General features: G+C 41.3%; 1 protein-coding gene across 1 annotated transcript; it reads right to left on the bottom strand.

The window, feature by feature from the left end:
- Nucleotides 1-126: 126 nt before the first annotated feature.
- Nucleotides 127-27,412, bottom strand: cyfip2 (cytoplasmic FMR1 interacting protein 2). Its single transcript, XM_049586089.1, has 30 exons — nt 27,180-27,412; nt 19,276-19,425; nt 19,084-19,173; nt 18,259-18,336; nt 17,587-17,688; nt 17,232-17,413; nt 17,041-17,137; nt 15,001-15,129; nt 14,785-14,889; nt 14,602-14,690; nt 14,233-14,470; nt 13,920-14,072; nt 13,516-13,655; nt 13,265-13,412; nt 12,685-12,838; nt 12,429-12,585; nt 12,244-12,340; nt 11,831-11,907; nt 11,635-11,743; nt 11,382-11,501; nt 11,083-11,282; nt 10,909-10,996; nt 10,641-10,784; nt 10,413-10,503; nt 6,040-6,170; nt 4,452-4,524; nt 4,214-4,308; nt 3,088-3,326; nt 2,207-2,354; nt 127-2,111 (listed from the first exon to the last, which is right to left on the bottom strand). The coding sequence occupies exons 2-30, from the start codon at nt 19,390-19,392 to the stop codon at nt 1,944-1,946; spliced, it is 3,759 nt and encodes a 1,252-aa protein (XP_049442046.1). The 5' UTR covers nt 19,393-19,425; nt 27,180-27,412; the 3' UTR covers nt 127-1,943.
- Between the last annotated feature and the right edge of the window lie 574 nt (nt 27,413-27,986).

Raw genomic sequence — 27,986 nt, 5'->3', positions numbered from 1 at the left:
CACCTAATTATCTACCTGTAAGGAGAAAGGCCCAGAGGCACCTGACAGCAACGAGTCTGTTGACACCTGTAATACTCAGAATGAGTTTATGATGAGCATGTAAAGGTAGAACCCATTGAACGTAAACACAATTTAATTTTTTCAGTTAAACATTTTTTATTTCATGGAAATACAACATAATTTCAAATCCTTTGCAGGACCATTGTTGTACATTTTATATTCTTTTTCTCCACTTTTTTTGTACTTCAAAACATGGTCACTTGTACAACAATATCATAAACAAAGCCTCATGTCACAAATGGAGCCATTGATGACAATAAATTACACTTGCCATGCTAAGGTTTTGAGATGATACATTGGTACCGTCATTTTTACTAGATTAACCTTTAAATGAACAATACGTCGGAGTTGAATAAATATGATAAAAAGACACTGGAGTTACAAAAGAAAGTTTGTTCATTCAAAACAGAGCAGAAAAGATCACAGGGCAGTTTGGGGAGGGTTCTCAATAATTCATTTGTTTTTCTTCATATGAAAAAAAATAGGGACAAATTTTGCATATTTGATAACACTGCTAAATCTAAAGCAAAAGTCCAACAATAGTAAATACTGACTATATTTAGGAAACTGCCCTTTAATTATAACTGACATTTTAGTTATGATTTTTTTTCTCCTTTATGTGCAGAGTATTTCAGAGGTCTGCTAGACCAACATCATCCATTCACACTCAGAACAGGTTAATCTAGTACAGCACTGTCTTTATACAACCTAGAGGTATTTTTCTAATCTTGTTTCTTTTGTTTGTTTGTTTTTTACTCTTGAAAAAGCAAACACATTTACCCAGATGAAGATGTGCCTTTTCCAAATTGTAAATAATATCACTGTAATCATGTACAGAATATAAAAAATCTTTCCAACGGACAAAAGAGAGAAAGAGAAAAAAAAAACTGTCAATGAGGTTTTCCAGCCAGTACTTGAGAGGCGAGTAAACCAAGGATGTGTAAATTAAAATATTAAGAATTAAAAACAAGAACAATTACGACACTCAACACTTCACTTAGTTCAACAGTGAAATTTACAGTGGAACTGGTACCGAATAAAAATGTGTCAGGAGGAAGCGAGAAAACCGGATGAGGGGAGCGAGATAAATAAAAGCAAATCAAGAATGCGATGCGCCTCAATTCCTTTGAAAGCAAGCCGATGGAAGTATTCAAATGCGTGACAGACACTATGTATCATGAACGAGGGCAGACCAGATTATTATACAAATGAGTGAAGAGTTTGAAATGTGTCACGATAAACAGGTCGGGGGGTCATATTAGAGGACACGCATAACGGCAGCACAGGTGTACTGGTGCCTGTGCTAGTACGGTTAGTAGCTGTAGTAGCACTTAAGAGCACCATGTTAATAGATCTTTATATAACTTAGAAAATTAGTTATCTTGTTGCATTATTTAGTCGTTCGTTTAAACCTTGTTAGATTTACTTTTGTCTCCGCTCTCGGTGGCAAATTCTGAAAGGCGTCTATGTGTCCCAACGGCTGAGACTTCAAACAAGTGGCGACAGACTATCGGACAGAGATACTCTTTTGGCATTTGTGTGAGTGGTCCGATCCACAGGTGTGCAGCAGAAGGAGTTAGAGAAGGCATGCATGAGTCTGAGTGAGAGCCACACAGGTAGTAAAATAAAAAAAAAAAGACAAGGTGTGAATATACACTTCCGCCTCTGGCCTGGTCCACTTCTAGGGGTTCAAGAATTCAAAGACAGTCACATTTTAGATAGAGGAACAGTTTGAGAGGATTTGTCTTTGGATTCTTAATGCCGGCGTGAAGCCATCGTGGTAATCTATACCTCTACGAGACCAGGGAGAGGCAGAAATTAGCATCACAGCTATGTGTGTTTGAGCGTATGTGTGTGTGTGCACTATGTGTGAAGGGTCTATTTCAACAGGTGGTAGCCAGAGATTGGTGTATAGGAGGCTGGAAACAGCGAACGTGCTCCACAGTGGAACTGTCCGTCTCCACTGCCTTCATGTACTTGTTGAGGATGGCAAAGATCTCATTGTTGAGGATCTGGTACTTCCTAATGCGGTCTGCCATCTTCTTCAGGGGCTGCCAAGGAAAACAATAGAAGAGGAATGAATCAGATAATATCACGAGGTGTGTTCATGGGTGAGGGTAAACGTAGTTGAAAAAAGTATACCCACCACATTTTTGATGATCTCATCCTTGCCGTCCTGTCTTTGGACTTTGAGAAGGTGGTAGCAGAAGTCAAAGAGGTCAAAGCGACGCTGCTGTCCCAACAGCACAATGATGGCGCAGCCGGCCCAGTTCAGCCCATCTCCAAAGCACTGCCTACAAAGCAAGGCATGTATAACACATGAGCTATGTCTCCATTAAAGAGGGGCATTCAGTGCACGTTTCAGTCAATTAGTCCAGAAGATGTGATCAGATTTCATAATTTACTCTGTAACAGTAAATCATCTCCTCTGATCAAAGTGTATCTGCTGCTGATGGTGACAGAGAAGGAAGTAAGAAGTAAAAATGTTCCCAGTCTAGACTTAAATGTGCCACAACTCTCCTCCTTTTTCTTATTTAACTTTCTTTAGTTTTTCTCCTTCTGAAGCAGAGCCACGTCATAAATGTCAGCATGAAACAAATGCTTTGCTTATGGCAGAAAGAGCAGAGGGGACATCAAGGTGTACTGAAAAAGTCTGTTTCCCCTCAGCTTTATCATATTTTCTCTTTCTACGCATCCAAACTTTTCCATCAAAGTCACAAGTAAAAACTTTCACAATGTTTTGATTTGGATTTTTGACAGATGTCTGGCATTTGGATAAACAAATCAAGCATTCAAACTGAGAGACAAACAAACAAAAAAAAACACAAATTCCTCTAGGAATAAAGTCATGGTAAAATCTAACCTCTTTTTTTTTGGTACAAAGTATTTGTAACCCATATTGGTTAACCAACTCACAAAAAAACCATCATGTTTGGTTGCAGATGTAGTTGACAGCTAAAAAAGACAAAACGGTACACATTTACAAACGCACTCCCACAGTACACAAACCAGCCAGGTGCCACTTACTCTGCTGTGAACTCGTGTGTGCCCACAGGGATGCAGTAGACAAACTGCATGGCACTCCACAGGCGGTGGAACTCCATACACTCATCCACATGCATCACACCGTTGGTGGGCGGAGGCCCGCGCCACACCCCATCCTGCAGGAAGCTGCGGATGCGTGTCAGGATGACCTCAAACATGGAAAGGCCGCAGCACAGGCGCTCTTTGGTCAGCAGGTCCCCCTCACGGGCAATGGCGATTTGCTGGTAAAATGAACAGCCATGATACTTTATTATTAAGTGTTACAATATTAAGGGAGAATCATTACATATACAAAATCATAATGGAGGAGAAACAAAAGATCATCTGTCTGCTTTTGTTTCTGTCAGACCTCTCAAAGACAAGCGGCAACCTTCAGGTCTGAAAAAAAGAAGCCAATGCGAAGTGCCAAGCACTGCAGTTTCTCTAATGGCCACTTGAGGCTCCAAAACCAGGTCAGTTCCCATAGACCCCCATGTCAAAATGCCCAATTTAAGTTACACATAATTACAGGCATGGATGCTTTGAGTGACAGGCGGGTGCCGTTCGTTGACAAGACGCTACCACAGCAACAACCCTGGTTACGGAATGTAACTATGGCATAACCACAATTCACAGAGTATAGGCATAGGCGTAGCTGTTGCCGTTCTCATTTCATGAAATTGTAACATTGTGGTTGCCTAAAAAAGTCGTGTTCAGCATTTGGTTCTACTGAAAGACCCTCTAAGGAGTCGGATGTTCAGTTTTTCCAGAGAGTACATTTTGTTTTTGGTTGGTTCAGGTTTGGTTCTCAGCCTGTTTCTCCCTAGCGAAAATTAGCAATACCAGACTGTATGCTAACCAAGCTCGCAGCTATTACTAGGATTAGCTCCACCCTCTTGTCCAAATATGGTTCCTTTAGTCACCAAAATGGCAATAGCTAAAGTGCTAACCTCAAGGCTTCAACAAGTCAACAAACCAATAGGTGATGTCACAACAGCTACATCCATTATTTTTATATGCTACAAGACAGAGTGTCATTGAACTCAATTTCAATCAATCAATTTTATTTATACAGCCCAATATCACAAATCACAATTTGCCTCACAGGGCTTTACAGCATACGACTCACCTGTGGGGTTCCCAACCTCTCAATTAGAGGCACAAGGTGGAGAGGGGCGTACTTTGCTTCCAGCCTTTTCATCCTCACCTCCAGACGCTCTCCCTCTATATAACACACAAACACAAGGAGGAACATGTACATACTGAACAAAAATGACACATAAATCAGCGGGCACTGGACTGGACAAGTCTTTTTTTTTTTTTTACCCATCTGCCTTACATTTAGTACTTCTAACCCTTTTGTATACCTTTGATGTAGACTCTGGGCAGAATGTTCTGGAAGGGAGCGGCATGAAGCAGGTCACACACTTCCTCCTGAGACTAAGATTCAAGCACATCACAAGAAAGGGTCATTTAAATCCAAAGAACACCACCCACTTTGCTTTATGGACACCCTTACACGGCATGCAGGTAACGATGAGGAGATGTTTAAGGACCCACCCCCACCGCCCGCAAGAAAAATGCCATGAGTATTCTGATGGATTAATTCTCCACTATCTTCAGCTTACGCAGAGAAGATAAGTGAACCAGTGTGTGTCTATGTTTATCACGAGGCTGTGTGTATCAAGCCATGATGACAGGCCAGTATTGGCAGGATTATACATTACTCACACTTTTAAGAACAACATCCCATCTAATCTGGTTTAGCAGCAAGAGGTCACGTTTACATCCATCTTAATAAACTCTATCCCTTCTATCCCTGAATGTCAGCATGCTAGAGGTATTCTACACGTATTTATTTAGGTAGTTGTCATGGTAATTGTTAGTCAGGACAAGCAGCTATAAATCAAACTAAATGCAAAGATAATAGAGCCATGCAATGATGTTTAAAAAACAACAAGACACACACACACTGGACAGGCAGTCCAAACCTACATACACACAAACACCCTATACACACACACAGGTCAGTGCAGTCAGACAGATATGGTAGAAGAGTGACAGTTGAGCAGTGTTGTGTAGACAGGCATCACAAGCTCCCAGAACCAGAAGAAAGTACGGAGGGAGAAGTGCAGATTTAAAGACAAAACTGTACCACCATCCAACCAGAAATGTACTATCACCTCTTCCATGGAAGACAAGGACATAAGGATTCTATAATATAGCAGCCAAATGTCTGCTTTCTTTTTCTTTCAGTTGCCACACAAATATTTTTTTAGGCTTTTGTTTCAAAGCAGTATTTTCACTCTCTTTTTATTTCCTGCCAAAATAAAAAGAAAAATTGTCTCCGTCCCTTTTGCTTCCATGGCTGATTGGAGGTGAAACCATGCCAAACTAACACAGCAGAAAAAGAAGAAACAGAAACACACAGCGGCCCAAACCAACCAAGAGATAAAAGAGAGAAAAAAAGGCATTCCGCTTCTGTGTTATTTTGGTACCAAAGATAAAACCTAAATCCTTACCACCTGTGGTAGTTGCCAGCGTGTAATGAGAAATAGAGTTGTATTTCAGAATAGAAAACATCAAAGATCACACATACTTGAGGGCACTGGGGTCCTGACGGTTTCTGTCCGTTATATTAGATTTAGGATGTGAATCGTAAATTGGGCAGAAACCTTCAGGCACCCAGGTTATTGGTCACCCACACAAAAATATAGCAGATAATACAGCTACACATTGGTGGACCCTGAGCAATGGGCATGCTCGGGGTCCAGATAAGGAATTAATGGTGGAAAGGTCGGGAAGGGAGTGGAATAAGTGGAGACGACTAATATGGCAAGAAAGAACAGAGATAAACAACTCGTAAACACAGAAAAGCAAGAAGAGGAAGACAGGAAGAGGGGTATAATACAGCAATATATAAGTCTGAAATGGAAACTAAAGAAATTATCTTACCAGAGCTTGCTCGATGAGCAGGCAGAAGAGGATGGCATTTCCAACCTCCCTTAAGCTCTGGAAGACATCTGTCTTCAACTCAGCATACTCAATGATATCCTTAAGTTGATGGTGGAAGAACTCCAAGATACCTGGGAGAAATAATTAGATTAGATTAGATTAGAAAGCTGCATTAATCCCCAATCGGGAAACTCATGTGCTACCAAAACAAACTCAAACACACAACAACAATATAAAAGAATGCATTCACGGTACACACAAAATACAAATATACAGTACAACTAATATATAAGACCATGACGAACCATTTGAGACATAGGTAACGGCTGAATGTCACATCTGAAATTCGTTCAGTAGAACACTGAGGCGTCCTTAAGGCACGCACTGAATGAGCTTCTTAGCTCTTTAAAACTACCACATAATGGATGGCTTTCATAATACCGAGCTGTCTTTTAAAAACAGAATCTTAAATGGAGAAAAATATCGCCAAGATACCTCCCTAAATCCACATTCTTGTTTTAACAAAATCCATCATTGAAACACCATTTTAATTCCAGCAATCAAAATGTGCAGCCAAGCAGTAAGCAGCCGCTAATGCCTCATTATGTCATTGATAATCTATCGCAACCAGGAGGAATCAGGATGATGTCAGCAGGTCCGCCCGGCTGCCATGACCCACATTTAATCCAAGCATCAGGCCCTCACAGCAGAGGACGGGAGGGTCATTAACTGCTGACAGTAAGATCACAGGCAGTAAGCCAGGTACAGAACTCAGGGTACAGAACATCAGTAATCTACAGATTACTAAGCCCTCCTCATAGGGATGTCCCATCTGACTGGACTCTAATCTGTACACACAGCTCCGGCCAAAATGCACAGGGCCAGGTCAGGAAGTACACGGAGATAAAAAGTAAGGAGGCAAAAAAGTAAAACAGCTTGATCTACATGTTATTCTGTATAACATGGTGACAAATAGATCATTTATAACTCTTTCCGTGCGTGTTATATTTATATTGTATTACCCCACCTTTCCCAAACTGTGCTGGCTGTTTGATTCTTGTTGATGTAGTGGTTTATATGTTGTCAGCATTTTCTTCTGCTGGCTGTGTCCGGCAAATTTTTAACTGCTGCTCCAAGTAATATCTTATTCCAGTAATGTTTCCCAGCCCTGACTGCAAAGAGGCAGCACGTGCACAAAATGCTTGAGTGGTTAGTGAGGAGGACTGAGCGAGTACTTAATGGGAATGAACTGCATGGTATGCATCGAAATGTACTGAATGTAGCAACAAATAAAAAAAGACCCAACTGCCTTACTATTTATTACTTACTGCATTACTGTTTGTCTGACTTAAAGAAGAATTGCACTGCAGGCTAGATTTTCATAAAATAGGGCTGTGTCTATGCAGCAGAAAGACGCATATACTTTTGAACAAAGAAAAAAGGGCTATGTTATTTGCTTTTGTTCAATAGGTAGAAAACCTACAAGAATCTACAGAATGCACTGTACCGGATCAATAAACACTCTTGGCACGCGGTGACGTTATGGGAGTTGCTCATCCGAAAACAATATAGGGCTGGCTGGTAACCAGTGATCTTATATTACAGCTAAACAGTGCACAATAATTTTAGGCAAGAAAATAGGCAACACAGTAACAGAATCTTGTTTTATATTTGATCAGCACTGTCTAGCTTTACTGTTTGATCTCAGTTCTTCAGCCTCCATTTTTTTATACTTCCTGTTTACAAACTCTCATATTACAGCTAAACAGTGCACTAAAAATATGTTCATAAAAACATTTTAGGTGAGAAATAGTCAACACAGTAACAGCATCTTGCTTTATGTTTAATCAGCACCATCTAGCTTTACTGATCTGATTTTGGTCTCATTTTGAGAGAGAGAGAGTCTTTCTCTTGATTCAGCTATACTCGTTGTCCATGGTGGCAGGCATACAAAAATCAAGGCTGTTAAAAAGAGGCTGGGACATGCTCCTTGACCCCATGAAAGCTGCGGGGTATGACACATGCACAATGTAAGTGGAGCTGTGATGTTGGAGGGTTACAGCAGACGGCAGTAGAAATAAAAAGGCGGTGTCCACCCAGCTGCTCCTTTAGGTGCACTATTTTTAGCCCCCTTGGATGTTTTCAGACTGACAGAACTTTTTGGATATGTTCGAATGGACGGCAGCCAATAGACAGTAGAATGTTTTTTGTTTTTTTTTTATAGAAAGCATCTGTTTTTGAATTGTAATTCTCATCTATATCTTCCAAAATATATTTTGGATCGCAGACACCACAGTGAAACAAATCAATCACCTCCATGTTCTATGATACCACGCCAGCCAGAATTACTGCGGATGCGTTGTTCACCAGTGATATGAGGCAATATGTTGCCTTGACTTCTCCTCTTCTTATCCTCCTTGACAAAAATGAGGAAGTCCAGTCTGTAGTTCAAGCAACAGCCCCAGAGCCAGTGAAACTTTTTCCTGGCAAATGAGCGAGAAAATCTGTGTGCTGGTAAGATGGAGGCAAGTTTACCATTGTTCATTTACTCATACTACCCACAGTGTTATGATACAAAGCTAGTTGAAAATCAGCACAGTATGATATGGAGAAAATCGCATATCACAATACTTCTGACCAAATACATCAATGACTCTAAGTGCTTTTGCAACATATTTAGAATAGAACAGAATCACATGGTTGAGTTAATGATACTGATGGCACTCGGGATGAAAGATTGAAAGATGAAAGAATACATTTTTGTTTGCCAGAGGGACACAATAGCGCCTCCCAGAGCTCAAGAGTTCAAACTGGCCAAAGAGAGCTTGAGAACTATCTTCCAAGATACGCCTTTCTTTCTTGTCCTTCCTGACAACTATTTTACTTGCCAGTGTCACAATCCTACAGAGTTTATTCTTAAATGTGCAGTTAAGGTGGCCGTACCAGGCAGGAAGGTGAAAAGTTCAAACACTCTCAACCATAGTTTTGTGCACTAATTCTAAGATCTGCTGACTAACACTGAGGCTACTGAGTTTCCGAAGAAGATAAAGTTGCTGTGAGCATCTCTAGAAAATATACTCAGCATTTCCAGAGAAGTTCATATTGGAATTTAAAATTTTCCACAGTTTAACACGATGACCATCAAGTGAAACTGGCTCTGTCTGGATCTTCAAATCTTGTTTTGTGCAAATTGTCAATTCTTGATTAGACAATATTTTTGTTATGTAATCGACAGTTGTGTGGATATAATGCCAAGTGGGTAAAGTTTGGTAAGTTCAGAAAATTACATCACTTTACCATAATGCAGTCTTTAAAACCAGGAAAAGACATAGATATCAAAATCTAAGACAATATCTAGTCTCATATGACAGGATTGATATATTAATATACTACTCAACCCTAAATCTGTAAAAGCATTTTTGTCTTGAATGTATCCACCACTCTTGTATGGATCTAAATGTAATAGTATAACGCCAAGCTTAGACAAATGATTCGTGATGAAACAAAACCATTTTTGTAAAGATATTTTTTTGGGGCTTTTTTTTTATCCTTTAATGGATAAGACAGACAAGCATGCATACATGCATACATGGGGCGCCTGCTCTACCACTAAGCCACCGGCGCCCCAGACGAAACCATTTTAAAACGTTGCAGAGAAAAGTTGCAGCAGTGTGAAGAGGCCGGTCTGAGCTCAACTCAAGCTGATGGTGTCACCTGCAACTCTACTGGTTAAATTGTCAGCAGCTGGTTTTAGTCTGCTGGTCACATCAAAATGACTGCAGATGGCATGAACGCTTGCTGCGGCAGGTGCTCCGTCTCCGCCGAGCGCTCTGTTTCTGTCCTGACGGTGTGCCAGTGTTGGACAGGAAGTCGCTGCTGTTTCTCGCTGTATGTGCTTATGCCCCCTCATACACACACATTCTTACTGACTGATTAATTGGTGCTGGTTACTCATATTATTGTGGCATATTCATTATGAATACAGTCCATTTGATGGTTGTTTTGTTTGTGTTTTTCGCTGTTTCATCACTACTACAAATGCAGCTGTAGCCAGTATCTCGCTATCACTCTTTTCATTCATATTTCAAGAAGCTACAAATTATATTCAGCCACATAATACGCCTGAAAGGCTGGAAATCAGAATGGAAGTACAGAGTTGCTGCATAGAGATGATACACTGTCTCCTCTAGTTGCATTGGTGTGAGAACATGGCAGAACAGAGCAATGAAAGTAGTTGTCTGTTTTAACTCATCTTGTCGCAAACCTTTGGTCTCAACTGGGCTTTAGATGGCAAAAAAATTGGTGTTGTATATTCTACAGATATAACCACACATGCTCTCTGTTCACTGTAACAGTGGGGACTGCAAGCTCACCTGGGGAGCCATACTCATGGCGCGGTAGGCGGCAGATCTTGGGCATGACTTCTATCAGTGTTTTTACGTACTGCAGGATGGTGCCCTGTAACTGCACAGTGACAAGGAGGATAGATACAATGCAGCAGACAGAAGGGGAGAGAGGACACAAAGAGAGAAAACAAAAAATCACTGTGAGAATCCAGCAAGCTGAGAAAGGGAACATGAATGGGAATTGTGGATAAATACCAGGCTCTTGACAATCTTAAGCAGCTCCTCCATCACTACGGCAATGCCTTGGTAACCAAGGAGACGGCAGATGGTCTTGAAGTGGGGCGGGCCAACAAAGTTTCTGTAGGAGCTGTATATGTGGGAGTAGGCAATGTTCAGAGGCTGAGAAGAGAGAAGGAAACAGAGAAACAGAAGCTGTGTTAATCTGGAACAGAAAGAAGATGGGTTTGTTCTTCACATACTGCTACAAGATTTTAGGAAAATAATTAAATTCAAGCTGTTATACCTTGGACCCATACAGGTAGTAAGGCTGCACGTTGGCTGGCTTGTCTCTTTGAGGCTCCTGGGTGAAGGGAATGGCTGTGCGTACAAAGCTGAAGAGAAAACAATGTTTAAAACCTTAAGAAAAAAGCGGTTAGACAAAATACATGTATCTGCAAATATACACCAACAAACTGACCGGTTTGTGGATCCGTTGTAGCAGTAGTTGGGGAGGAAATCAAAGTTGAGCTCCCAGAAGACGTGGAGCGTGATTCGTCCGTAGGGAGCGGAGACGTTGTGGTTGGCCTCGCGGAACATGGCATCGAAGCTGTCCAGGGTCATGTGTTTAGACAGGAGCCGGTGGGTTAGTCTGTTGATCTCCAGCAGCCACTCCAGCTCCTGTTGAGGGGGGATGCAAGATTTGTATGAGAAAACAAAGTTGGTTTGATGAGGGTATGTGTTAGGTTTGGAGTGTGTGCCCCTGACATGTTGTCTTACCACTATGGAAGTGAGGTCCTCGCTCTCAAAGCGGCTGATGGCATGGTCAAGAGACTTGTACATCGCTGCTGAGATCCTCTGGGTGATCAGACGGTTCAGGTCAATGGAGCGACCTAGCAGCTGCAAGACACATGAGAAATGGTTAAGACATACAGTATGAGGCTGACGGTTTGTATCTTTATATACGAGAAGCAGAACAGAAACAAAGACACTCTAAATGAGCCACAGAAGACTGTTTTCATGTTTCCAGTACCTGTACGTGTCTCTGTTTGAGCAGCGTCTCATAGCGGTTTGATGGAGGGTACGGGATGATCACGCCATAGTTTTTACACTCCGCTCTGAAGCGCTTGTCTAGAAGGACGCTGTGAAACACATACGGTTAAGTTAGATGAATTTTGCAGAGACATTATCTGCCAATAACGCCAAAAAGAGGATGTCATTTCTCCTACCTTCCGGCCATTGCTTTGTAGTAGGCAAATATCTGGTCTGCTAACTTGTAGACAAACTGGTCAAAGCAGAGGTTTACCTGAGAACAAGAAAAACAATATGACAACAATATATTTTTAAAGAGCAACACTTAGGGAAAGATCACTGCAGTTGATTTTTAAATAAGACTAATGCTGCATTTTCACTGCATGTTATGACATAGCTCTCAGTTTGACTTGCTCTTTTTTGGTTTTCATCAGCTGCCGATTAAAAGATCCAGCGAGTGTCACATTGAAGATTATGTCAAGTTGATCAGCTGAGAATTCCGCCTACCCTGAGGACCATTGGCAGTGGAAAACGAAATTGAGAAAGGACCTTGAATCGCACCATGCAGTGGAAATGAAGCATGATTCAAGCGATGGCTGTAAGACCTTACCTCAGCCTCGATTTCATCATAAAGGAACTGCTTCTTGAACTTAGTCAGAGCGTAGTAGCCACTGTCGTTATACAAGTCTAGAGGATACAGCACATATCTGGAGGAGGGAGAATGGCAGTTATAATGCAGTCTGTCTTCTCAAGGTACAAACACAACCTGAGTCTGTGGCTGGAAGTTTGTCTTACTCCATCATGGAGGGCTCCTTGGTCTCCAGGATGTGGTCGGTGAGGATCCAGGGCATGGACATCTCAATGGGGAACTGGATTCTGCGCCCCATGGTCAGCTCCAGGAAGAACTCTCTGAACCACAGCTGGGACAGGTCACAGCACTGCTGCAGGGCCTCTGGAAGACGGAAGGACACAAAACACAGATCAGATCGTTTGGCTTCAGTATGATCTTTCCTCATGGCGTTTGCAATCTCTGCTGAGAATTTCTACTCACCGCTGAAGTTGAGCAGGTGTGTGAAGAAGAAGGATTGTTTGTGGAAGTCTTCTATGGCCACCACTATGGGTCCATCCAGACTGCTGCGGAGAGTCTTCTTAGACCCACTCTTATCTGCTATCAATGACTCCAGCATGGTGCGCACCATGTACAGCTGCCGAGGGAAGACAGAGGTAAAAAGATAAAAACATTACTCAAGTTTCAGGAGGCAAATTAAATGAAACAATTAATCATTTGCCACCACATTATTAAACATGACTTGCATTTTCTCATTATACTTTGCATGTAGCACTAAGTCAATTAAAGAGAAAAATGTGCACTCTTTTGGGAGGAAATGGAACGAAATAAAAGATTTTTAACCTTCAGAATAAAAGCCTTCTTAAAGACACTCCAAATGCTAAAAATGTTGCAAGCAACAGAGGACAAAAATTGAGTACATCAGAAGATGTGTGAACATTAGAGCCTTAGAACATTGTGCAGATGGGAATGGTTTCAGTGAAACATTTTGTTTACAGTCAGTACTAACACAATTCTGTTTTGGCTTCTTTCCCTGCGCACCACGATATATTTCATGTCCCACCTGTGTGCTGGAGGGGCCGACAGCCCTGCGGGGCACTTTGATGTCAAATCCACCTTTCGGGTCCTTCTCTCCCCTCAGACAGGGGTCATTTGGAGGTTCCCTCGCCCCCTCCCAGTCACAGACGGTCTTTCGAATAGCCTGAAGAACACTACAGGCAAAGAAAACGGGATTATAACAGTGCCTCAGGTATTTAGGACAGGAGCCATGAGATTAAAGTCGTTTTCTTAGAGATCATCACTGCGTATACACACCTAATGAGGACGTTCTTCTTCTTGCGTACAGCCTGGCGCAGAGGCTCTCGGAGGGTCATCTGGGCAAAGTCCTGCAGCGCTGCGTAGATGGTGTTCCTGATGGCCTGGTTAAACACTGACTCCATTCGGCCCATCAGAACCTAAACAGGTCATTACACAGCGCCATGATCATCATCATCTTGGTCATATGGGCCATGAAAATTCAGCTCGGTATTGAAGAAATAATTTGACATTGATGCACTTATTTGCTTCCTTGGAGAGCGTTAGATGAGATGCCTCAAACCACTCTCATATCAGTATCATATATATCATATCATAAGTTCTCATATCTCATATCATAAGTTTTAAAATGACCATCAGATATTGAGGACATGATGAGCTACTCAGGGTGACCATTGTTTTACCTGCAGCCCTTTAATCATGGCAATGACCTCCACCAGGGCAAACTTCTCCTCACTGGTGTAATTGTATCGCGTGGCTCGCTCATACTCCTCCGCTGTGCCTGGACAGTCCTTGTTACAGAATTTATCCGTGGGATGGACCAGCTTCCACGAGTACTGAAAGAGACAAGGAGAGCCATAAATAGATCAAAGCTACAACAATCAATGACGTATCAAAAACTTTTCAAGCCTCAAGCCCACTCATACTGGCTGCTGCACAAGCATTTTTTTCCCCCGCCCACACACAAAGATACAATCAATTTCTTGCTTCACTCACAACTTCCATGACGTGCGTGCTCCACTTGGACAGCAGCTGCAGACCCCTCAGAGCCAGGTCGAACAGCTCCCTGTACTCCTCGTCGGACTTCTGGCTGTCCAGGCCCGAGCCCGTCACCACTTCGCTGTTGCTGTAGCGCGCCAGCTCTGAGATGAAGCGGATGTGGTCCTCCCTGATCTGTACCATCTGCTCGCACAGGTTATACTGTGGCGAGATGCTGCTCTGGGTGCATGTCCACCTGGGCACAAAATGGAGAAGACAGAGGGTTGTGGGCGGGTGGGAGCAGATGGCACGGTGGTCAAGAAATGCTGGTTTTGTAGTTGAGAGCATTTCTGTACACAATGCAAATGGCTAGACACGTCCTCTTACTTGGACTTGTTTTCTTCGTAGTGGGCACTTGTCTCGATGTAGCGCGACAGCTCTATTTGCATGTCCCCAAATAGTGGCACCACTTGAAGCTGAAAACCACAGAAAAAAAAATGTCTCACACTCATGTCATGCATACAAACATGACACTGGATAAAAGAGACGCTGAAAAAGCAAAAGCCTCACTTTGAAGAACTTGTCGATCTTGCTCAGGTTGATCCTCTTTTTGGCATCGAGTTTATAGATATTACTCACGTTCCCATCCATCAGGTACAGACCAAAGCCCATCACCTGACACACACACACAGAGGCGATTTGTTTTACACCAGCGAAGGACATTTAGCCAGCTTAAGATCACACTATTGACTGTTATAGGCTGGCAGCAGAAGAGGATGCATGTACCTTAAGCAGCATGTGTTTCTCGCTGGGTGTTAAATACATCTTGTTCTCGTAATAGTCGACACAGATGTTGACAATGTCTGCCAAAAGCTCCTCGTAGCCAGGAATCACCTCCAGCTGTTGGTGCAGGCACTACACAGAAACAGAGAAGGAACAACAGGTCACCTTCACATAAATTCGTTTATAGACAAAAGCCAGAGAGGGCTCAGTCTAACCTGCAAATAGACATATATAGAGATAAGTATGAGCAGTGCATGAAAACCTTGAAACTTAAGATAATCTTAAATGCAAACAGAGAACTAGAATTGCCACCTCCGCCGACCATTCACCGTTCAGTCTACATCCGTGTCTGTCCAGACTCATATGTAGCCATGACAGTAGACAATACTTCAAATATGGACGTTGCTGCAAAGATGCTACAAATTCTCAAACATGGAAGCTTCACAAATGTCTTCTACCCAGCAGCTCAGGAGATCTGTACAATCAGCACCCAAGATTAGTGTCACCAATTCAGTATCTGACCAAATGTTTCTCCCTCTGTTCCTGAAAAACTGCCAGAAAAGTGTTTCTGCAGAACATCACGATATCATAGTGAAGCTGACCTTTGACCTTTTGGATCTGAAATGTCATCACTTCGTCATTTTATCCTGTTAGACATCTGTGTAAAATTTTGTTATAATAAGCATATGAGTTCTTGAGTTATAGCCAAAAAAGTGTTTTGTGAGGTCACAGTGACCTTTAACCACCAGATCAAGATGCTTGAGTTGAAGTGGACGTTTGTGCCAAATCTAAAGAAATTCCCTCCAGTCCTTCCTGAGATATCAAGTTCATAGGAATGGGATGGGCATGAGGTCACAGTGGCCTTGACCTCTGACCACCGAAATCTATTCAATTCATCCTTGAGTTCAAGTGGACGTTTGTGCCAAATCTGAGGAAATTATCTTCAGGTGTACTTGAAAGTTACGATAATGGGACGAAAGGATGGACGGACGGACAACTGCTGTTGTTACTTTGCAATGTATGTAATTTTAACTTTTAAGTTATAAATGCACACTTTGTAGATCCTAACATATTATATTCACAAGAATAAAATGACATGTGCATTTCTCCTTTCTCTCATTTGTCCTTTCGTTGTTTGTAATCTTTATAATTATTTTGTTGTTGTTGTTTTTTAAACAATTAATATTCCTAATATCATTATTATTTGACTGGTCATCAGTTACTTGAATGTGCTGTCATCTGTCATTGCGACTTCTGAGAGTTGTCAATCAGCTGCCAGGCTGTCATTTGTTTGCAGGTCAGTCGACGTGATGTATTTTCTCCTGCGCAAAGGATTGTGGGTCAGAAAAGCAAGAAAGGCATGCTGGCTTATATACTGCAAAATAGGACCAGATGCAATAGAACATCCTGGTACTTTTGGCATACTGCATTTGACATGCTATGTATTAGGATATACTAAATCTTTTGGTCTGGTAGTATGGGTATTGGAACACACAGAATGCCTCCAGCCACAGCTTTTGCCAGTGTGGAGGCATAAAAATGATATTTTAAAGAGAAACTGCAATGTTTTTCATCATGTGTGGAATGGGTTTCAAAGGGCATTTTAGTCATTAAAAATGCAAAATATACACTCTTTTAATTCACCTAACATCACTCAGTGTCTGTCATTGGACTGCACTCACTGAAGCTTAAATGAACTGCCAGGTTTACACTGACACACAAAACAATCTTACTAAGTCTAGTTCTTGTCTTCTGTCTTTGCCATCATTATCTGACTGTAAAGAGCAAATGTGTAGATTGACTACTCCTTCTTTAGAAGGTCAGATGTTAATGCCGAGGTTAACTGCTAAATTGTTCCATCACACACTGTCATTCTGACTGCACAATCTGCCACGTCACAGGTGAAGAGTTTAAGTATGAGTCATCAGTTTGCAAGTCATTGCCTGGAGTAGTACGTTGGAGAGAAGAACATCATTCTGTATTACAACAGATGTAAAATGCACACTGCACACTATAAAGACAGCGTAGAGTCTGCACACCAACCTGAGTGATCCTGTTGTGGTTGGCTAAAAACATCGAGAGGTTCTGGGATTCCTGGATGGACTGAGGGTCAGCCATCTTCCTCAAGAACTGAGCTGCCCTGGAGGAGCAGAGCAGGAGAGAAATGTTAACTTGGCTCTGATTACACGATTCTACAAATTAGGATCAGAATTCCTTGACTTATGATTCACTACCTTTTGTAGGCAGAGTGATCATTCTTAACGCTACACTTCATGTTCTTCAGTTCATCCAGCACTGCAAACATGTTAATAAATTTGCCCAGAGTGAGCAGGTAGGCCTCAGACACAAAGTCCTTCCTTCTCTCAGCGTGACACAGACGCTTGACTTCGCTACAGAACCGCTCTATGGCTTTCCGCTGTGAAGACAAAAAAAAAAAAGGACATATGGAATTGTTTCTTGTGAGTAGTATCCCAAAAGACACAGAAAATGCAAACTCTGAAATGCAGTGCACAGTGTTGGGTTTTGTCTCTTGAATTTACAGGTTTAGTTCATCATTACAACAGTAAATGTCATGCAGCTGGAACTTACCTGGAAGTACATGAACTTCATGAGCTTGGTCACTTCTGGTTCTAACACCTCCACTGTTTTCTCATAGATCTCCACTCTGTTGGGCTGCTCATTGCATTTCACCTAGCAAACACAAGAGGGCGCCATCATACAGCTTGACTCTGCAGCAGTAATACAGTGTGTATGTTCAGCTGGATCATGCAGCATTGTACTTTGTGTTTGGTAAACATGATACAAAAATTAGTTTTTAATAAGGTGTTTAGTCTTGCTCATTATATTGTTCATTTTTTCATTGTATGTGAGCGGACGTTTCATGTATGTATAAGCTGTCAAATTTGTGGAAATCATATTATCTCCAATAATGAAGACAACTGCACAACCCAAAGTGATTTCTGATTTATTTTAAGTGCAGAAAAAAATGCTGACTGGCCAAATAATGTCAAGTCTGGTAAGAGAACAGCCACATTTCGTGCGCAGAAACCGCCGCCGTGGTTCAGTGAGGTTTGTCTGCATTATCAGGGTGCCATTAATGAGGAACTTGCTGGTTGAACGTCCCAGTTGTCAAAAACAATGTGACAGCTTAAACAGAAATTCAAGCCACAAACATTTCGACACAATTTGACAGGGATGCAATAAAAACTGAGAGATAAGTATCTTATTAGGAAGAAGTGTGCGTGGGTGCATTTGTGTTACCTGGGGAATGGCTCTGGAGCAGCTTCTCCAAGTGTACAGCATCACAGCATACTCGTGCCCCTCCTCCAGCATCTCATTCTGCACAAATAGACAAAATACAACAATTCTTAATGCACAGTCTTAATGCAGTTAGAGCAAATATTCAGCTGGCAAAAGCCTTTACTTCTTGTGTCTCGTACTTTTTAAATATCTGGGTGTTATAAATGGAAATTTTGCCAAGGCTCTAGACATCACAAATATTTCCAACGTCCCAGACGAGTCACATATTCCAGGATGAATGGAGCTTGATAAATATTTTAGCAGGGGAACATTTCTCCCATTCAGAAGTAGGTGAGACATATTTCTCAATCACTCTGGCTAAAGAGAGGAGAGTCCTCAAATAGACCGGCTTCAACCTCAATGGGACTTCCTGATTAAATGAGGTTAAATAAAGCGCTACTTCCCCTCTTTGCCAGTCAAATCACACTCTCCACTCATTCACCATCAGGGGAAAGAGGTTTAGTGGTCCATTGCGTGCCTGATTCACCAGTGTGTGAGGGAAGTGTGTTTATATGAGTGTGTATGCATGTGTATGTGTGTGCCCTGCCACGGGTCTAGCCAAATCCTAACAAAAGAGCCAAATGATAATCAATTCACAAAAAACAAGGCTCTCTTTAAGGGAGTAACGCTGCTTCCCACAGTCGGCTTTGTGTTTACTGAAAGGGGATCAGAAACTATTCAAGACCGAAAACAAAAATTGATTCAACCAATCAGATGTAAAAACCAATACGATGGCAAGCCATGGCATGTGTTTTTTTTTTTTTTAAACTAGAGCACATTTCTCACCATGCTGGAGTGGACTGTAGCTTGCTCTATGTAACGGGCGATGCCTGTCACAAATGCATTCCTGTCTTCAAAGTTGGTGTCAAAATTAGCCTGCAGAAGGAAGGAGAAAAGGGTCAAAGGGGTACATTGAAAATGTCCGAACAACTCAGGGGATGATGGTGGGTGGTGGTGACAGTGGGTGCAAGTGTGTACCTGGTACATAATAGAGGAGGGAGGGGGTTCGATGCATGGCTGCTGGTCCGGGAGGGGCAGCTCCTCCAGCAGGTCCACATTGGACAGGGCATCCTCTAAGGTCACGTGGGTCGTCATGGTAACAAGGCGTCACTCACACAACACCCCAGTCTGAGAGAAACAGAGAAAAAGAGAATGAGGGTATGACTGAGATAAGGTCGCAAAAGAGACTCTATTAGAGAATGTCAGAGGATGCGACATGGGGCTGAATATGCAAACAGGGGTACTTGTACTCCAAGGGGTTGTTCTGCAGTTGCTCAGGGGGATGTGGAAAGATTGTGTAGTAGATTTGATCAAATAGAGAATGTGATTTGGTTAAATAAACATATAATTTGAGTGAGTCAGAACAGCTGAACACTATACACCAACTGAGAATGCATTTAAAATAATTATCAATCAAACAGAGAAGCTGGAATAGATATCTAAAAGTATGGTAATGGATAATCTGTTTACATCGTTAGCTAAACCGTTAGCTGAAAGTAACAGAACACAGTTGAAATTATTAGCTAAAGAGTAATGGGAAAATGGTCTTGATAGTTAACTTAGCGAGCTAAAAGTAATTGTAAAACTGTCAAAATATATGACTAAAAGTTACGGAGAAATGACTGAAATATTTAGCTTAAAGTAATGTTAATGGATGAATGGTTAAAACAATTAGCGAAAAGTAATGGAAAAACCATTTTGATAGAAAAGTAAAAGTAAAAAGCAATGCTAAAACTAACCAAACTAACTAAAGGCAATGGATAAATATTTTTAATGACTCAAAGTAATGGATAATTTTGAAAGAGTTAGCTAAATCATTAGCTTAAAGTAAAGGACAAATAGTTGGGGGAGAAACTAAAAGTAAGAGATACTGTGTTAAAAAAGGTAGCTAAAACGTTAGCTAAACATAATGGTAAAACTGTAAAAGTAGATGACTTTAAGTTAAAGGAAAATGACTGAAATAGTTAGCTAAATTGTTAGCTCAAAGTTGAGGATAAACAATTAAAATAGATAACTTCAAAAAATAGCCTAGATAATGAGTTAAAAGCAGGTAGCTAAACCGTTAGCTAAAAGTAATGGATAAAAAGTTATGGGAAAATGATTGAAATAGTTAGCTTAAAGTAATGGAAAAACAGTTGTGGTAGCTAAAAGTAACGGATAAATATTTAAAAATAGATGACTAAAATAAATGGATAATCTTAAAATAGTTAGCTAAATTGTTAGCTCAAAGTAAAGGATAAACAGTTTAAGTAGTTTACTAAAAATACTGCAATAGATAATATGTTAAAATGGGTAGCTAAAACGTTAGCTATAGGTATAGGAAAACGGTTGAGATAGTTAACTTAGCCAGCTAAAAGTAATGGTAAAACTGTCAGAATACTTAAATTTACGGGGAAATGACTGAAGTAGTTAAATTGTTAGCTCAATGTAAAGGATAAGTAATTAAAAATAAATGAGTTAAAAGCAGGTAGCTAAACCGTTAGCTAAAAGTAATGGTAAAACTGTCAAATTCCAACTGTCAAAGATGACTTAAAGTTATGGGTGATTGAAATAGATTAAAGTAATGGGCAAAAAGTATGGGAAAACAATTGTTACACCTAAAAATAATGGATAGATATTTAAAATAGATGACTTAAAGCAATGGATAATCTGTTGAAATATTTAGCTAAATTGTTAGCTCTAAGTCAAGGATAAACAATTAAAATAAATAACTAAAAGTAATAAATAATGTGTTAAAAACAGGTAGCTAAACAGTTACCTAAAAGTAATGGATAAATATTTAAAATATATACCTAAAAGTCATGGATTATCTATTAAAATAGTTTGCTAAATTGTAATTGACAAATGGGTGATGTTCCACTGGAAGCAGGAGTAACAAGTTGACATATCAATATTTATATCTGCTACAGTCAATTGATGCAAATACACCCATTATTCTATTGACGCGTTTTAGACTCCACTTCCTCTTATGAAACCCTGTCTGGCCTTGCGGTGCACTCTGCAGTATGTCTGTGTTTTCACCCTGCACCTGTATCCTCTCCAGACTCACGCTCAGGAGAGACAAAGGGCAGGGGCCCCTCACTGCTTCCTTTTCATTTAACTAGAGGCATATAAGCATATCATTCTTGAAATGCTGAGACCTAGAGATCTTATTGATCTGAGAGAGGCACAGAACGATCTAGCACTGAATGACTTTTGACAAACACAAAATGTGCTATCTTGCACAGGCAATAGATCCACTGGCAAATGTGTTTTCACAGAAGCTTTAGGCTAGCTGATATTTTGTATTTGAAATAAAATTGAGATTAAGTGATATACATGAACACACAATGTACATAGACTCCATGCATACTGCTTAAAAATCCACAGCTATTATGACTGTCTTCCGTCTGATCTCACCTTGGAATAAATGACTAGACCCCCTTGAAACAATACTGCCATTGCCGTACCCTCTTCCTTATTATAAAACACCAACCCAGCCAAAGCAGTGTGTATGCGCCCACCCGTGTATCATGTGCCTCTCAGAAATGTGTGTTTTACGTCTGACCTGGCAGACAGGGCTGACAGGACCGATAATCAGCTTAATATTCACAGCCAGAGAGAGCACAGCCAGAGCTGAGAGGGCCAGGGGCCAAACAACAAAGAGAAAAGAGGCAGATAAAATTAAATGTGGCTGTCTCTCTTCTCAAGGTAGACAATGAGCTTGCAATAAAAGAAAGTAAAGTGCTGCATCAAGTTGTAAAATTGATAATGAATACAGTCATTTCAGATTCAATAAGAATAAAGCTGGGTTGTGAGATCTTATAGTCAAAAAGTTTTTTTTATTCGTCCTGGAAGTTAGCCACAGACAGGATCAAATAAACAAATAGGCAACCTATCTACTTCCTTACATAGTAATATGACACTCAAGCGGCAGTCAACACATGTATATGTCGAAGCAGCTGTATTTTGACGCAGTCAGTGTGCAATATCATTATGTACTTTCAAATATTTACACAAAATTGATCGCAATCACAATGACAAAGACGTTATAAAACACGTAGACCAACACCTACAGCCAAAGAGACACGTTGTTAATAATGCCCACTGCACATGTGCAGGTACACTGAAACTATACGATCACAAACGGCATGAAGAGAAGGAGGGTGGAGTTTCCTGTCACATCAAACTGTTATAGTTAACATACCAAGAGGCTATATTTGCATGAGGTAAACCACCAGTCTTGAGACAGATGGCTTAGTCATCAAACCTGTAATGATGCATCAGTGAACGACACCTCAGTGTACTGGCACAGACATATAGATGGTAATAAGGTTTGTTTATTTTTATATTTATTTTTAATATACTTTATTAATCCCCGAGGGGAAATTCAGTTTTTCACTCTGTTGTCAATTACACACAGTGGAGAGATGTCAGCGTGGGCTGCCCATGACAGGCGCAAGACTGAGCTACTGCCGCCCCATAGTGATAGTGTAGACCTTATAGTGAGGTCTACTGGAGTCTTCTGTCAAATCTGTGTGTTGTTCTGTCTCCTGTTCTGCCATTATGTGCATAGCCTGACTGATACTGTCAAATTCTTTAGGACATAATACCACTGACGTGCTGGGAGTTGTAGTCCTTAATCCTCAGTAGTCTGTGTAACAATGAAGACGTGACTAATTTTGATACACTGCAAGTACGAACATTAAAACATTAAAAGAGGACCAGCAGATTTTAAATGATACCAATGTACACTGATGAAGACTTAATCCCTGTGCTGCTGCAACACCGTGATGTTTAAGTTAAAAATGAAAAACGTTTTTTTCCTGTATTCTTTCCACTGCCGTGTTTACAACCTGGATTCACACACATTCACGGTTATTTTTAACTGTTCATCTTATAGAAAATGAAACATGCAGCTCGCTACAAGGGGTTCTGTCACGCAGACAAACATACTCAGTGCAACTAAACTCCCATCTGTGCTTGGGAATACAGACGGGGACTGAAGCCTGGGTTGGCTGAATAAACTTTCCCACCCTGTACCCGACTCTGTTCAACAGTTGGTGTGTCTGTGTGTGTGCATCTTTACAAAGCAAAGGGCCCCTTCATTCCCTTCTGGACACTTAGTAACCTAGCTGTAGGCCTGCTTTACACCGGAACGACCAAATGAGACCACACAAGGCATTTCTTTTTAGACATCCCATACAGTTGTTGGACTTGAACGTCTATGATATGCATAGCAAAACTCCCCCTGGCTATTCCTGACATTATAACTAAAGCCACTATACATAATGAGCTTGGGTCGGATCTCCTCATGACAACACTTAACCACGAGGATCCAAGGGGTTTGAGGAAGCGCTCAAAATGTTGCAACGAAAAAGAAGAATGGGAATGAAGCAGAGTAGGAAAAGTACCAAAATGGCGAAAAAAGCAGCATTTGTGGAAGAAAAGCATGACTAGTATGTGCTGCTAGGCGTGTGTGTAATACATCTTGCCTGAGAGAAAGACAGAGAGAGAAAGTGTGTCAACTCCAGGGTCACACCACTCAATGGGATCTCCCCCCCAAGGCTAGCTTTGTAATATATATTCATCCTCACAATAAGATGAGATGCGATAAGCGTGGAAAAAGGAGCGTTTAGACACGGGCACCCACATGATCACTTACGACACGTTCACTGACCAACACATACAACGGTCACATGTGTGTTCCAGCAGCATCTGTGCAGTCTACAGTGTGTCATGACGTGCGGGATGCTGGCTAGCTGAGGTATTCGACACACTGATTGTCATTTCAAAGACCAGCGCCGCAAAACTGCTGTCGTCTCATGATCCCAATGATGTCACACTCTCCTTTTAGACCAACAACAATGACCGTCACATGAATATGCAATGGAGGGGGGGAACACAAGCATGGCTCACATAACCAAGCTTCACACAGGTAGAGAAGATGGTAAACAAAAATCTAAACTAACATTACCAACCCTTGAATTCGCAAAACACTCTTTTAGGTTTTTAATCAAAGTTTCTTCATAGATTTGTGGTACTTATGATAGCATGCAGAATTCAGCTTGCACTGTTTACCTCTACTTCTCTTTTCTTTGGCTGCTTGGTTATTTATGTCTACAGGCCTTTGTCTCTCTGGCTTTGTCTCTGAATTTACTCAACCAAAAACAGCAACAATACCACCAGCTGCTAATGGCTGCTCATGAGGAAGTAGCTATTCTAAACTTTGTATTATGGTACAATATAACTCCAAAAATACTTAACAGATGTTACAACAAAACTAATTCCAATAGCAGTATTATGGAGATATAACAAGGGCTGATAACACTGCTTATTTTCATTATTGAATAACTGTCTATATAAAGTGTAGTGCTATGCAAGTCATGAATCAATTGTTCGAAACAAATGACTCTTATTACTGACACGGGAGTGACAAGTCCTAATGTTCACTAACTCTTTAACGGCTTTACCCCTCCAACCTGCTTCTAGCAAGTGCGAACTGTCTCTACCGCTGTTTTTCTCTGCTGTCTCTCTCCGCCATTGCTGGCTGGTTTCTTACCAGTCCTGTAACTTTATCCCCACCACTCGCAGTCGCCATTTGTCTCAGCTTAACTCCATGTTCCACCAGCTGAGACTGACCTCAGTTTAAAAGAAAGAGGAGTGCCTGTATTTTTGACAGCGTCGAAAATCATACTTTTGGAATTTTTAAATATCCTAGTATCCTTATACCTTGACCCCGCTGAAGCCTCAGTTCTGCTTGGTCATGAAATCCAACAGTCTGTAAGCTCTGATAGCTTCCCGGTCCAACAGGGGCCAAAAAATAATTTGTCTCGCACAAATTATGGAAGCAGTAAAATGGAGGATGCAAGTTTTTAAGTGCCACAAACCTAGTGAAATGACTCGTTTCACGATTAGAATTGATCCATTGGTCCGATAACATTTGCAAAGTCTAGAAGAGCCGCACGGTTAAATTATTTTATCTCCATTCAAGTTGGTGGAGGGATAACCATGAGTTAGCCAGCTTGCCCGGTCTCTGGTGTGCATGCTCTATGGGTGCTGGGGCTAGTGGGTGTTTACCAAGCTGATCTGGTTACTTACTTGACTAGACAACCTGACTCTCTTTAGTGAGCGACTCACATAAACTCAAGTCAGTTAAAGGAGTCGAACCTCCCATCATTTATAAACTATCACAAAATGTCCGTCACGATTTGTCAGAGTTCAACATGAAGTCTTCAAATGTCTTTTTTTTGTCCAAAACCTAAAGACGTTCCATTTACAATGATACAAAACAGAGAAAGAAGGAAAATCCTCATATTACGGAGCAGGAAACAAGGGATTATTTGGCATGTTTGCTTGGTTTATGATTCATAATTTTCTACCGCTCGACTAATCAGTGAATGAGTCTACCAGATATTACAGTGATATCACTGCGGGAAATAACCTCAAGGCTGAGTGGCATAAACCAGTGATTCTCAAAGTGGTGCTCTGCCAGAGGGGTCCATGAAAAGCTTTCTGATTCATCAGATTATCAAGACTACATGAATAATTTGATTTTTAAATCTAAAATAGTTCATAGATTACTTACATTCTAATTCTAATCTAACAAATCTACAGTTATTCTCTCATGTTGTTCTTTAACATAACTCAGACTATAAAAGCATAAATATAGACTACACCAAATTATTTTAAGAGACATACTACACTGGGGGTCTCTCGTGTATACTCTTGCTTGTAAAGGGGTCCTTGGCTGAAAAAAGATTGAGAAGAACTTCCACCATGAGCAACCAGTTATCTACACATCTACAACACCTCACTGCATGCCTGTCCTGCTCTCGGAGATGAATCCCTCCTCTGTTGCTGAAGGTTTAACCAAAGGTTTAACCAAAAACCAAAGGTCTACAGAAAGAGGGTGTCATATGTTGCACAGATTGTAAAACCCTTTAAGAAATAATTGTGAATTGGTGCTGTGTGAATAAAAAGTGGCTTGACTAGAAATGTACTGAGGGTTTTTCATTTAGTGTGGATCAGTATTAGCAGCAGCAGAGCATCCACAGCCTGTCATTACATCACTGCTCGGTGGTGAGGGTCTGGCATACAGATTTACAACTCAGTGAGTCTGCAACAGTAGCACAGTCAGATTTCTACTGCAAGTCACTAGATGGGCCGATAATAATCACAGGATCGATAAGGAATCTAAATAGAGAGTTGAGCATGAGATGAAAGAGCAGTGTTCAGACCTTGGTGTGAAACGGAAGTAGGTGAACCTGTCATTTGTGCATCAGTAACAGGCCTGTCTGCCATCATGGCTGTGGAAACGTCTCTAATGCATTTACATGCTGTGCCCTGCTGGTCGGATGGGTCAAAGGGGGGGATACAGGGGAAGGAAAAAGGCACAAAATGATGAAAGAGTGTGAAAGCAGGGATGTGAAATCGAGCCGGCTGGAGCATCGAATTCGCTCCCCTCCTTATCCCAGCAGACATCTCTGTTCTCTGTACGGTGAAAACGATGTTATCAGGTCAGAAAATCGCCCAGCTACTCCGCGATCCATCTTTCATCAGTGCACTTGCTACACAGAAACCCTCTCCTCACCCCACCCATCTCAGTGAGAGCTACGATGCCGATGCAAGCTAACGGGGATCCCATTCATGTGTCAGAATAATACGCGGAAAAACCGGGACGCTTCATCCGGCTCACGGTGGCCGATTTCCCCAACCATCAACCTTATTATCTCATTAATGCACGGGCAGAGAAGTGACGGGAGTGATGCACAGTGAGAGGAGGAAGGAAAAAAAAAAAAAACAGCCCCCCAGTCTCCAGCCATCATCACTACCCAGCGCACATCACCAGCCCCGTTCATTTTTAGCGCTGCGGCTGCATCCATCGCTACATTACCACATACCTGTCAATTGCATGCCCGTCCGGCGATATCCAAAGGCGGGCGGCCGGTGTCGCGTTGTGCGACGGCGATGTAATGTTTGCTGATCTTTTTTCTTCCCTCGTCTTCTGTGCCGATTGATGCTCTAGTTTCGCCCCGTACCTACCCAGTGCTAATCCACCCCACACAAAGAGCAGAAAATGGCTGCAAGTGCATTTTCTTAAAGGGACAGTCACAGCGGAGCGATGGGTGATGATGAGGGGCCCCGACATGTTGAGCCCACACTAGTACGTTTTTTAAATGTATGTATGTATGTATGTATGTATATTTCAGTTTGTGCCAGTGGAGAATGTACACTATTTTCACTTTATTACAAATATTAAAAGTAGTGTGTTTATGTGTGTGTGTGTGTGTGTGTGTGTGTGTGTGTGTGTGTGTGTGTGTGTGTGAGAGAGAGAGAGAGAGATAAGGGGAAGGTGTCATCTAGTGAACTTGAAAGAAATAGCCCAAAGGGTGTTGTCCTCAAAAGACAGAAAGAAAGTGAAAATATACTCTTTATATTACTGCCACTGAAACTATAGTGAATGCCTATCTGTGGTGCTCATGGTGGTATTGCTTTTGCTTGTTTGTTTATTTGTCTGATGCTTTAAATGTTTTTTTTTTTTAAGATAGCCCATATGTCAGAGATAATACTGTTACAATTAAAACAGAAAACAAATGTATTATGAAACCAGGCAAAATTAAATAATAGTCATCTCTGACCCCTGGTGGCAAGATGTCTGGGGCCATACAGGGCCAGTTGAAATTTTACTCTTAATAAGCTTGTGATTT

This window comes from Epinephelus fuscoguttatus, linkage group LG9, assembly GCF_011397635.1.
Source record: "Epinephelus fuscoguttatus linkage group LG9, E.fuscoguttatus.final_Chr_v1".
Taxonomy (NCBI): domain Eukaryota; kingdom Metazoa; phylum Chordata; class Actinopteri; order Perciformes; family Serranidae; genus Epinephelus; species Epinephelus fuscoguttatus.
Note: the sequence above shows the minus strand (reverse complement) of the source record. Positions and strands in the feature narration are given on the sequence as shown.

Coding starts and splice junctions, on each gene's coding strand:
- cyfip2 (XM_049586089.1), bottom strand. CDS start 19,392: ATGACGACCCACGTGACCTTAGAGGATGCCCTGTCCAATGTGGACCTG. Junction 17,689..18,258: donor GCTCCAGAGCCATTCCCCAG/GTAACACAAATG, acceptor TGTGTTTGCTAG/GTGAAATGCAATGAGCAGCC. Junction 12,341..12,428: donor AAGGAGCCCTCCATGATGGA/GTAAGACAAACT, acceptor TCCCTCCTCCAG/ATATGTGCTGTATCCTCTAG.